The sequence below is a fragment of the Pithys albifrons genome, chromosome 2, assembly GCF_047495875.1.
Source record: "Pithys albifrons albifrons isolate INPA30051 chromosome 2, PitAlb_v1, whole genome shotgun sequence".
Lineage (NCBI taxonomy): Eukaryota > Metazoa > Chordata > Aves > Passeriformes > Thamnophilidae > Pithys > Pithys albifrons.
The window spans coordinates 49,644,648-49,658,318 of NC_092459.1; the positions used below are offsets into that span (position 1 = coordinate 49,644,648).

The 13,671-nt window shown below is 38.2% G+C and overlaps 1 protein-coding gene across 1 annotated transcript in view; it reads left to right on the forward strand.

Annotated features, from left to right (window-relative positions):
- The window catches only part of SLC35F1 (solute carrier family 35 member F1), a 242,607-nt gene that overhangs the window by 214,387 nt on the left and 14,549 nt on the right, over window positions 1-13,671 (forward strand). Inside the window, exons 6-7 of the mRNA XM_071548962.1 lie at window positions 595-647; window positions 6,204-6,358. Coding sequence (XP_071405063.1) covers window positions 595-647; window positions 6,204-6,358 — 208 coding nt within the window. The remainder of the gene's footprint in view (window positions 1-594; window positions 648-6,203; window positions 6,359-13,671) is intronic.

Sequence of the window (13,671 nt, forward strand, 5' to 3'; positions counted from 1 at the left end):
CTGACTTGTTACCACATCAGAATTTTGTGCATCTGGGATTTTGATTTTAATGTACAATGCAAGATTTAAAAGATATTTAAAGTGGGCTTTTGCAGGTTTGTCCATCCTTTGCTTTGTTTCCTGACTTTCATTGTTGTGACTCTTTGGTTTCTCTCAGTGTGTAAAAATCAGAGTATCCTTTGCAAAGCCAGCCTGTGATACTGATTTATTTTACACTCCAGAGCTGGTCTGAAGTGTGAATAACTCAGATAGGTACATAATTAACCATTAAAGTTCAAGAAGCTTTCTAAATATTAAGTCAGAAGAGTACAATTTATGGGGATGGGCACGTGGAGCAGGTATATAGAGAACTGCAAATAAACCAGTGGAAATTGTATGCTATCACATCTGATTACTGCCCTGAAGATCTTTCAAATACACAGGCACTGGAATAATGCCAGAGTGAATTAGCAAAGTCTGATTGCATTTTGTTCCTACAGAGATTTTTTGTTATAAGGTTATTTATGTTGTTTTGCCCAACATTTGAATGGAATGAGTGGAAATAATTTAACTTCTGTTCTCTTCCATCAAATTTTACCTTCTCTTCTCTTCTAGTGCAATCATGGAACACAAAGAGCTTTTGAAAGTTCCTTGGGATTGGCAAATAGGTAAGAAAACACTTCACCACATTGAAGATAGTTGCTGAAGGAGGCGTGGAGACAACCAGTGGTTGGGGAGGTGGGCATGAAGTTTCAGAGGAACCAATGTTTGTGACTTCTCTGCCAGCTACTGCCAAAGGTTGAACCACATGCTTCAGAACCGTTCTTAAATAATCTGTCCTCCCATTGTTGCATTATGCCTTCCTTGTACCATTAGGTTAAGCATATGAACACTATGAGATAATTATTCAGACAGCCATGAAGTAAAACAACAATGGGGTTCCACTTCTAAGATTCAATGCCACACTGGGACAAATAAATGAGGTAGTCAGTAAGAGCCAAACCTTTTCAATTAATGCCAAAGAAAGAAAATGGAGCCTAAAAAACCCTAAAAAAGTACTTGCTGTGCATATTACAGCCTGTTTCCAAGGGGAGCATTTCTGTATGGAAATAGAATCATAGAATCATAGAATTGATTGGGTTGGAAAAGACCTCTGAGATCATCGAGTCCAACCCTTGGTCCCACTCTAGTCCATTTACTAGATCACGGCACTCAGCACCACATCCAATCTGCGTTTAAAAATCTCTAGGGATGGTGAATCCACCACCTCTCTGGGCAGCCCATTCCAATGCCTGATTACTCTCTCTGTAAAGAATTTTTTTCTGATATCCAACTTAAATTTCCCCTGGCAGAGCTTAAACCCGTGCCCCCTTGTCCTATTGCTGAGTGCCTGGGAGAAGAGACCAGCCCCCACCTGGCTATAACTTCCCTTTAGGTAGTTCTAGACAGTGATGAGGTCACCTCTGAGCCTCCTCTTCTCCAGGCTAAACAACCCCAGCTCCCTCAGCCTCTCCCCATAGGGCTTGTGCTCCAGTCCCAGTGGTTAATTGCTTTCTAAATAGTCTTGGTGGAATATAGCAGATGTGTCCTGTAGACGAGTTTAGGGAACATCATGCCCAATGAAGCTATTATGGTGTTCTGCTAGGCTGGAAGCTGAGTTTATGATCTAAGACTCCCTTCTAATTAGTCCAATGAATTATTTGCTTTAAAAGCAAATCAATGTTTAGGAGAGTCTTTCACTACTTATTGCAGTAGAAGAAATAAGAGAATACTAGTTCTATTGAGCTGATTGATAGCAGGGGATTCAAGCTTTGGCAATCTGTTTACAGTAGCTTGTTACCTAGTTTCAGACTGAACATTAAAATGACAGCTCAGAAGTGTGGAAAAGCAACTGATTTTATGGGGAGTCCCTGAGGGGAGGGCATACAAGTTATGGAATACTGTTGTTTTCTTTAAACTTAGCTCACAGGTTCCTCTCATCATCATAAACCCTATTAAAACAGCACACCTTTCACAAAACACTGTACCTAGAAGTTGTGGAAATTTGATGGTTCAGCTGTAACACTAAGTGACAAATCAATTACACTAAGTATCAATAGTCAATAACACTAAGTGACAAATCAAGTATCCATGGAGAAACACACTCAACTGCATGCTATAAATATATTGGCCTTCTTTAATCTGAAATAATTAGCATAATTGCATCAGTGTTTGTTTATATTACATGATAAGGAGCTCAGGGGAATAATTAATCTGGTACTGATGAAACTAGCAGTGGTCATAGTGAATTAATCTACTATCCATGTAAATGTCATATATACTTCCAGGAGAGTTCTGTTCTAAATCAGTATCAGTGAAATGTGCTGTTAAAATAAGGCCTTACTTCATCTGTGATGTCATTAAAATGTCATTGAAAGTTAGTCACTAACTCTGAAGAGTCCTTGTGATTCATAAGACTGATACCATCTTCGGAAAAGCATCACAGATATGTACTTGTTTTGTTAGAGCAATAATTGGAAATGTGGTGTAGTTGAACATGGATTAAATGGTGACAGTGCTGTGCAGTTCTGTGTTATTCTGTGGCTTCTACTGCACTCAGTGTACTTTGCCTTGCACTGGCAGTGATACGAGGTTGTCAAGTAGTGATTGACAAATCTGTGTCAGGGAGTTCACAGCCTTGTCCTGAGTAGTTATCCATTGCAACAGACTCAAACCTGTGGTCCAGCAGAGATAAATCATCAGCCTTCTGAATACTGTGATAAAGTCACAGCAGGCAACCTAATAAATAACTCGAGGTGGCCTGTTGCCATCTGCCATAATCAAGCTTTTAAGAACGAATGAGCTGTCTTTCAACTGTTGCAAATGATTTTTGAATATACAGATGTAAAGTCAATCTGTTATGTCTGTCAAGTCTAAAGCAGGCTGTGGTCCTCCTGGTTTTAAGTCTGGAAATTCCCCTGATTCATATCATCATCTTCACTTTCATCAGTGTAGCTGTATTTGAATCCTTAAAGGTTTAAGTATTAATTCTTGCTTACAACCTGAGTGAAAGGAGAATTATTACACTGTTCTTACTGAGTGGTTTCATATGAGACCATAACATGTTTTGTAGTGGCAGGTGAAATAACAAATAAACTCACATCAGTTTTATTTGAGAGAAAAACCAGTTTGAATCTCAAAGGAAGTGCCCTTTGTTATAGGGGTTTGAATATTTCTGAATGGTCATTATTCCAAGACAGTATGAAAAATAAGAACTAATTCCATTTCATGCAAATTAAACAATTGCTTTTGGAGTAAAAATGCAATGGCAACATCCATGCATCATTGCACTGTGCAGCATTCAACCAGCGTGCTCAAGAACTAAACCAGAAGTTCTCAAGACATGTTGGTCTTGGTGGTACTATTTTCAAATACTCCCTGGGGGCAGATTCCTTCAATTTGTGTGAAGGTACCTAGTCTCAAAAGAAGTGGAGAAATACCGAGGGACTGGGGCTTGTTCAGCCTGTGGAAGAGAAGTTACCTACAAGGAGGTTATCAAAAGAACAGAGCCAAGGTCTTCAGAGCAGTGCATGGCAGGAGGATGAGAAATAACAGACAGAAGCTGAAATGAGAGATTCAGACTGAATAAAAGGAAAATCATCTTCACATTGAGGACAGGGCAGGCAGCAGAGCAGGTTGCCCAGAGAAGTTCTGGAATCTTCATTCTCAGAGTCTTCCAGACCAGGCTCAACAAAAATCCTGAGAAACAGGGTCTGAACTCACAACTGAGCCTGGTTTCGTCAGGGTTTGAACTAGGGAGCTCTGAGCATCCTTCCATTCTGAATCAGCCCACGATTCTATCATTTTAAGTGCCTAGTTCATACAGCTACAAGAAATTCACACCCAGCCAGGCAAAACTGTTGACCTTACCCATCAGGGTGAATACAGACAGAGAAGATGGAATCCCGATACCTTGAATGTGAACTTCTGACTCTTTTTGCCATCTGCAACAATGAACAGGTATGATACAAATCATACTGGTGTGTCTAAAGAGGCTGAACAGTCTGCACTCTACAATTTCCCAGTCTATTCAGTGACCACCAGCCCTCAGTATGTGTCCAGACCTAGCTATAATGAATCCCACCCACAGGTGCCTTCAGTTCAGGACCTGAAACAAGACAGTTACAAATGACAAGCTTCTCGGGGTTTAACACAGACCAGCTGATAAGAAGATCATTACAAATGCACCTCCTAACTTGCCAGGTTGCTTTCTTCCAGGGCCTCCTACAGGCTATTGGTGCTGGTGACTCGGTGCATGGTTAGACACAGACCCCAGTGCTGAAACTGCAGCACTAGTGAAATTCCTGAGTCTCCCATTTGCTTTACATGGGTCCTGAGGAGACTGAGGCTTCAAACCTTTGACTTGAAACATATTTTTAGTCTGAAAACTGGCCCTCTAAGAGGCAATATCTGAAAATTATATCATGTTATTTCCAGTTTGCTTATTGTCACCACTAAATGTCAGCCAGTTGGTGGATATTACATGTATTTTTAAGCTGTAAATTAAAGGCCACTTTATATTCACCTCTGATAGGGCAGCTACAGTTTAAACAATTTTCCACTGGAACTGAAATGCCCTTTGGAAAAGCAGCCTGTTAAGTACATGTGGTTGGCTGTCAAATAACGTGAACACCAAAGCAGAACCATAAAATTACACTGTTAGTTGTGTGCATAAGCCAGCAAAGCACCTGAATATGTGTGTTAAATCGAGACTACTGGAGGCTTGGTAGACCAGCTGGTGATTTGCAGACCGTCCTTTGACAGTGCTGACTTCGGATCCAGGATGGCTTTTGCGCCTGGAAGAAAAGCTGACTTAATGCTCCTGTATGCAAACAATTTCCCATTGACCAAAGCTATGCTCCATTTGAGGCAATCATTTGCCTTCTACAGAAGAATTTCAGAGTTTGCATAAAGCACCTTTCAAGTGCTGCCTAAGACTTAATTCTGTTATTACCAGTGTACAATACACACCTTAGAAACTGGGTACCTATTAGCAAAATCAGTTCTTACTGTGATTGTCTATATCCTGAATATAAACTCAAATTCATTATCATGTCATAACATACATGGACACTGATGATTTGCAACTGCTGTATTTGTTTCAGTTGAATGTGCACTTCAGTTCAGATGCTTCTAAGGGGCTCAAACTGTCACAGCTGATTTTGTCCTTTAGATAGCTTATGTAAAGAGTTTTTAACTAAGTGCATCTGCATTCAGATAGAAATTATATGGGCTTTATTTTTTCACCTTTCTAATCCCTTTCAAGAGTTTAACAATCAGATTTTCTACAACTTTTAGTGAATAGCAACATGTTCTGAAGAGCTGGCATGAGTCTAAATTTAGGCTCATGCACATATCAGCTGGGAATTCTGCAGCATACAGCAGCCTAAGAAATATAATTTGCATGAGAGCAGATGAATAAAGTGTTTGCTGGTTTTTTAACTTAATATTGATTAATTTGTCTTGGGATTTATCAAGTAATAACTGAAACAATGAATTCTTTCCCAGTAAGTTATTTCAGTTTTTAAATTAATTTAGATTTTTACTGTAATGTGTTTTTATTATATTAGTGTCTAAAAATCTAATTTGTGTGAGGCTCTCTGTAAACATGTAGCAGGAAAGAGTCTTAGCTCTGGAGAGTTTTAACAAAGGCAGACAAAAAGGGGTAGAGGAACAGAGGTGCAAAACTACAAAGTGATTTTTTAGTTTTGGTGGCAAAATAGCACTAGGACCTCTGACACTTTAGTGCTGCCCTCATACATTCATCCATTTGCTTAACACCTCTGAAAATTATTTTGCATTCACTTTTGGGTCCGTTCCCAGAAAATACTGGGTGCTCCATTCAACTCACTGATCTCAGTGTTGGGGATATTCAGCTCCCTAAGACTAGATTTGATATGTCTGAATGCATCATTTTGTCCCTAATTTATGTTGAACGTGAGGTAGTCACTAGTGGCATAAGAAACCAATTTAAAAGAACACTGCTGTTACAGAGACCACAAAGGATCTCATGCTCTCTGCTGGTATGGTTTTCCCTCTCCATCTATATGTATCTTATTCATTTGAATGTTTCTTTGAAAAAGCATTATTCTTTCTTTTCTAGAACACACAACTTCCTTCCTCCCAACACAAGTCCTTTCTTCAGTCTGTGAAAGATCACTTTGCTTCTCATTTCCCTTCTGCAGGTTTGCTGTACGTTGGCTTCAGTGCCTGTATGTTTGGCCTTTACAGCTTTATGCCAGTGGTCATAAAGAAAACTAGTGCTACTGCCGTCAACCTCTCCCTCCTCACAGCTGACCTGTACAGCCTTTTCTGTGGATTATTCCTCTTCCACTACAAGGTATGTGGAAATGAGACATGTGTTTGGGAAATAGCAGTATGTGTGAAGAAACATCAGTGCAGAACAAGGAAACAAAAGAAGCCTCCAAGCTTTGCTAGATCTAAGCAGTAAAAGTGCAGATGATTTTTCTGCTTCAGGCTTCTCACACCAAAACCAATTTTTATTTTATGATTCCAGTCTTTAAGAGAGCTCGTTTGGTCTTTCTGTTAAAATTTTGAGTACCTGTTCATCAGCCACTGTGTCATTCATTTCTTCTTATCTTACATATCAACTGCTGTGAACAGACTTAAGGTGGCAGCTTGAAAAGAAAGACTTCCAAAATTTCCAACATTTTTTTTTTGGCCTGGGAACAAGGTTATTCATACTGATTCTGAATTTGTAACTAAATTGTTCATAAATTACACCTTTTTTGTCAGCCAAACCAATGGCTTGCCTGTTATTGTAAGCTCCAAAATGTGCAGCAGAATTATATGAAATTTAAACTTTCACCTCCCAGATCCCCTAATATTCAAAATGCCGTGTTTTACAAGACCACATTTGAACTCCAGTGACAAGGAATGGCATTTCATTATTCACAAGTATCCCCCCACAGTATCCATCGTATGAAAGTAATATCAGGATTCTGGAAGGGATTGCTTAGAGCCATCATTTATTCATAGGAGGGAGGTTACTTTATAGCTAAAATTGAAGTGTTAGGTAAATGAAAGCCTTAAAATTCTGAGTATCTAACCAACTCAAATCAGCTTTTGTGATAATAGTGGTGTCTCAATGAATCAGAGACTGTGAAAGTTCAAACACAATATTGTTTTTCACTATTTTATTTTGTTTTTATGGCTTTAAGAATTTTGTAGGCAGAAGAAAAGCAAGAATAGAAACAAAATCTTGATCGAAAACACGATGTAGATGTTGTCTGCTGCTTTGCAGCTGTATCTCATCATGATTTTGTTTCCCATTCTTTCTGCCTCACGCTTCAAACCCAAAGTGTTTGACATCAGGAATTAGCTGAAAATTGTTATCTCCCATTAAGAGCATTATTTGATACCCATAGCCAAATATATTTAGTGGTGTTAGTTCACTGTTTCTAAGAAAAATTACAATATTGCACAGTAAAAGATGGACAAATTTGTTTCTGAAAACCATGGAGTGGTGTACTAACAAAATCAAACTCTGTTAGAGGAAGAGGCTCAATACACAGCAGAGGTAGGACAACTCTGTGCCCAGCGTTGCTCAAACCTAACTAAAAGAGCAGTTTTGCAAACAGAAACCTTAAAGTTCAGGCACTTGAAGGGCAAAAGGTGCATGTTAGGTTTCAGTTCTTTGCTGTGTCTAGTTGTTGGGTACATTAACAGAGGCAAGAAGGCAGAATTTTCACCTTATTGACCCCTGTCTTTCTAAAGTAAGTGCATGTCAGCACTCAATCATAGTGACACCTTGGTCTCCCTTTAAGACCTGTACTGAAAAACTGCTCAGGAGAAGGCTCAGAACAGAAAGGTTTTCTGGTTGAAAGCAGCATCTCAACATGTGTCCTGATAAACTGGTTGAATTCCTTATCTAAAGTAACTGGTTATCCTCTTTGCCCCTTACCTGTCTGATTAGAAAACTGAAAATCTCATTCTCCTGTGATTTATGTATGTTCATGCTGTCATCTTCATAAACTTTTACCAGACTCTTACTTTAACCTATTAAGGTTTCTTGCCTCCACTGCTGTAATTGGGACACTGTGTCAGAACATCACTTTTCCAACAGTTACAAACCCTCTTATTTCTAGCATAAATTTACTTGTGACTGGTTTTGGTCCATTCATCTTTCTGCTAAGAGTGTCCATTAGCATGAAGAATGCCCATCTCCATAGCATTTTAGTCCATTGGTACATCAATAGAGAGCAATCATATTGTCTCTCAGCCTCTAGTCCACTAATCAGAGCAAGCCCTTCTCTGCACCTCATCTGGTTGGATTTCATCCTCCCTGAGACAGTCCCTGCAGCTCAAGATCCTGGTGCCTGCAGCGCCTGGTGTAATGCTTTTGTCTCTGTTTAGAAAGCCAGTTACCTTATAGAGTACATTTTTGTGGTTTGTACTCATCCTGCAATCCATACAACTCGCATGTGTCTCTCCATTGTTCTTCCCGGCTGAAGTGTTGATAAGGAGAACACCTTTATCAGGACTTTTGTGGAAAGGCCTTTGCCTGAAATGTAGCATCATGAACTGACAGTGTCTCCTTACATACTATCCCAACTTATTTTGCAGAAGCAAGTTGAAGAGAGAGGCTGTATTCATGGATTATCTAGATCTAAAAGTCCACTTAGTTATTTGGTTTCTTCTTTAGTTACCATGTTTTTGTCCTTAGTCAGATGACCTCCTCCTTTTCTTTCTGGTATCCTATCAGGGAGCGGAACTGTGAAATGAGTGAACTGCCCTCAATAATGAAGTCTAATATGTTAGCATTAAATGATCTAAATTAATTCCCCTCCTAGGACTGTGTACGCTTGTTTATCTGTAGCTTCTAAAAAGCTGTTTTAATTCCTAGCCCAGATGTGCATCTCTTTCAGATATGCAGCTCCTTCTGCTTATTGCTGCACTGGCCAATGAGCACAGCCCCATTTCACTGGGAAGCAAATGGTTTTATGCTGAACTGGGATCAACTGAGTGGTTTAGTGTTCCTTGCAGAATGCAACTTTATGAGGCTTTCAGGAAACAGTTATGATTTTTCCTTGTGCTGCTACTTTTATCACCAAACAGGTTTATTGCACCTATAGCAGTAAATCTATGAAAATCCATGGAAAATACGGAAAATTAGTTTACCTGGGCTTTAGAGCCTCTGTAACCAAGCTCGGGAGAAGATTGCCTTTGAAGTGTTTTTATTCATTAGCATTTCATTTTTATATAAGTCAGAGACCTGCAACATCATTACATGCAGGACAGTGAGTATATAAACAGCTGCATCTCTAGTCTTCATAGTGCATTGAACAGTTCCCAGGCCCATGGAAGGTAGAAATAGAGCATGTTAGCTGGACACAGCTCTAGTGATATACTTGTAATTCAAGATATTAATTGTTCAAGGTATTAGTGTATTAAAATTTAATAATATATGACTTTCAGTTTGAGGTAGATGACTAGATTGTAATGCATCATTCTTAAAATTATTTGTATTCCACAAGTGAAAGCTGTCTTTTTAGTTCTTCTGTAGTCAATAATTGAATCAAAATATTCTAGTGGATAGGGAAATGTGTCTGGCCTAGCTGGTGGCTGAATATCGACCACTGCCATTGAATGTAAGTATACAACTCCATGTCTTCAATACCTTTCTTTTAAATTCTCACCATATTGATATTTTATACAATTTTCATGTTGAAAACTTTCCTAGCTATCTTTTCTCATTTCACCTTCTTCTTAAGAACAGTAACAGGATTGTCCGTGCCCTGTGAGGACTGTGATAGTCATTCTTTGTCATGAATACACGGACACCTGCACTGGGAAATTCAGAGCCAGTTCTCAGGGTGTACAGGGTTGGGACTTTTGTATGAAAACAGGGGGTATTTTTGCTTAGGAGTATTCTTTTTTGCATTTTAGTCTCAGCCTCAGCTTTATTGTTATGTGAACTTCTAGAGTTCACACTTCTCCTTTGCAAGCTATATGGTGTCTTTAGTCATTCTAAGCAAATTGGGTTTTCACTGAATAATCTAAGCAGTTTATTTTCCACTAGCTAGAGCATGTATACTGATTGTGTTCTGGACCAGCAGGTCGAGTCACACTGGATTATATCATTACCTAGCAAGCCAAGCACAATCAATTATATTACGCCTTGGCAAATTCATTCATTATTTTATCTAAGTTGCAGCTATAAAAATTCAGAGTTTCTGGATGTAGGAGCAATTCCCAGAGGAAGAAAATGCATGTATTTCATAATAAATCAGAGAAGTAATTTATCTTGACCTAGAATCTTTGAGAGTATCTGTGACAAAGTACTTGGATGCATAGATAAACATGATATTCAAAGCCTTTCAGGACCAGAAATCTGAAATGATGCTAGTTGAAACCTCTTTTGCTGGTACTCACTGATGCTTCTAAAAATTACTTTTCAATGCTAATTCTAACAGCATCCCTTGAATGGAAGGGAGCAGATAACAGCCTTCCCATTACATCAAGAAACAAGCCATGAAGGAGCCTGAGTTTTAATCTAATGGAGAAAAGAGGGTACAGGTTGGGGAAAATAGGTTCCGGGTTCTTTTTTGCCAGCACAGATCCTGAGCAATGCCTGTGAATTGGGGATTTACATAATCTTGACTGAAAATTTGGCCCTTGCTGGAAACAAAGGAGAAGAATTAGAGCCTCCATTAAATGCATGTGTTTTCCCATCCTGATCCAAACCACTGAAGCCAGTATGAGCTTTTCTGCTGTCTTCAGTGGGCTTCAGTTTCCCTAAATTAGGAAAGCCTGACATTTGAGGAATAATCTTTTTAAAAATGAACAGTTTCATGGCTATGCAGATGAAACCCTTGCCTTTTCGTGACTCTGTATGCTTCAGACAGTCCTGGGTTTTGCAAGATCAGGATGGATACAATGTCTGTGGTTTGGGAGCAGAAGTTAAATAAAATTGGTTTGGTTTGGGGGAGGATTGTTTGTTAATTACTTTGATTTTTATTTGGCAGATATCCGTAAACATCTGAGAGACTTTTCCCAAACATCTGACAAAACTATAAAAATGCTTCAAACTATGTTCTTTTTTTTTTTCTTTTGAACTTCCCTGCAAGTATAAGCTGAAGTCAGTAAGACTTTGCTTGCACTTGCTAGGATACTGACGCCTACCTATTTTAAACTTTGACAGTGATGCTGTCAGTGGTGCATCATTATTTTTAGCAGAGCACACAGTGCAGGCTAAGCAACTATTTTTACACTATTACTTCCTTAGTCATGTACTTTAGGATATTTTCCTGATTAATTTGGGTGTGCAAGCTGCTTGATCCATAAACTTTCTGACTGAATGGAATTTAATCTCACAGTGTTTTTATCCTTGTCAATACTTTTATGTTTTTATAATAATGAGGATAAGTCATATTGCTAGTTAATTCCTTATGCCATTGGTAATATGCAAAAAACTATGTTCATATTTCCTTTTCCAAAGTACTAAATTTCTTACAGTGGAACTCCCTCTGAACAACTCTGTTCACATGAAGCTGTACTGTCTGCATGCCTTTCATCTAAGCAGTATTTTAAAAGCTTTTTTTACACTTCCTTAAATTTATTTATTTCATTAGTTACTTATTTGAATGCCCTTCTCCAAATGATAGTCAATTAGAAAGTAATTAGGTGTCTATATGTGAAGAGTTGCCTTGAGGTGGAAAGGAGTTAGGTGAGTCTTTAGTCGCACCTGAATTCCTGCAACATGAGGGGCCCCATCCACTCACACTTTGTGTGATAGTACAGGATGCCATACAGTAAAAAAGCTATGAAGTAAAATGACAGAAGAGAGTAGAAGCTGGAAAATGAAATGTCTCCCACCAAGGTGTTGCACAGTCTGACAGACTTTTAACAGCACAGAACAGATATGACAGCTTTTTGAAAATACTGCATTATTAGAAGGATTCACTTCCTTTCATGGTGCTATCTTGCAACAGATTCATTAGTTGCAAAGCCTGAGTAGCGAAACAGGAATACTCACTGTTTTGAAGCCACCAAAAAGAGTGTAAATGATGTGGAAGTCATATTGCAGAAGTTATGATAAAAGCTTCAATTTCAAATATATTTTTGAGACAGTAGCTCATCATATATGCCAAGGGGTTTAGGTTGTTTTCAGTGCTTTTAGCTTGGAATTTTTTTCCTTTGGTCTCATGTTAAAAGACTGCACTCAAAAGAACTGATTCAAAATTTTCTAGCAAAATGCATTTTTGTTAGAAATGCCTAATTATCAAAACAAAAATGCTAAGTGAAAATATCTTGATTTTAGAATACTTCAAAGGAAACACATGCATGCCTTTTTATTGTGTGTAAATTTTGAATCTTTTTATGTCTCAGTATCACATCTTCCTGCATAGCTGAAATGTTAAATGTATGGAACTAGTGAGAAATTATTACAAAATTGGGGTAAGGACAGGGAGTGTGGTAATAATTCAGGATGCTGTTTCATTTCGTATGTAATTTGAACTCACTGTGTCTGCAGTCAGAAGAGGTGGTCCCACTAGTCTCCACTGTCCCCACTTCAGCCCCCAGGCTCAATATCGCTTCAGTCTCAGGAGCACTAGAGCAGCCAGAGGGAGGCAACAGCATTGTACTGGAATATGCAATAGTATCCTAATGTTTAGCATAATGCCTCCACCTGTCAATCATTTTCATCTGGACTTAATGATTTGATGTTATGAACTTAAAGAGGTTCAAAATGCTAAATGTCATAGCAGTGGGCTTTGAGCACTTGGAAACAAGTAACAGTCATTTCACATTACCTTGTTTGAATTAGTTTTGTGTTCCAATATAAAGAAGTTGTTCAGAGATCTCTTAAATATACCACAGAGTACATTATGGATTTTAATTCTTGTACTTGGAATGAAATAAATAGTGTATTGGAAAAAGAAGTAAAGACTCGTGGAAGTTCAAGATGAAGTGCTTATAATTCCTATGCAGTATAAGAGTGCAGACATATTAGGGGAAATGAGGAAATCTTCCTGTTATTGGAAGTAATTAACTCTTGAATCATAAATCTTTGACAAAAACACAACAGTTTTAAAGGTGCTGGTGAGTATTGGCTGAAAAAGGAAATTTGGGGGAGTGAAGCAATAAAAATGTGTAACACTAAAGAACAAGAAAATGGATTGAATTAACTGCAGAAAACAAAATACACTGTAACAAATAATTATGTTTTTCTCTATTACAAGAAAAAGCACAGACAGAAAAATGGAACAAAGACATCCTATTAAAAGAGCTTGATCTTACTGGTAGCATACTTTTTCTAAATGGTGCTCAGTGAATATGAAAATGAAGACCAAGAGGCTAAGTTTCATAAACACTTGTGGGAAAAAAAAAAAAAAGAGAACCTCAGCATTACCCAAGAAAACAAGCACACTTTTGAAGACAAAGGGGTACAATGATTGTGTTTACACACCTGATCAATAATTTGCAACCCAGAGAAGACAGCCAAAAGAAAGTAATGAATTAAAAAAGCAGCATCTGCATTCAAAAGCTTAAACAAGGTTCAATTACTGAAACTCTACAAAGATTTTCAAATTTTGTATCTTCAAAGTGTATACTCTTTCCACCTTAGCATAAAGAAAAAAAGGCTAGAAGTTGCTCAGAGATGCATACAGAATCATCTTTGAAAGAAAA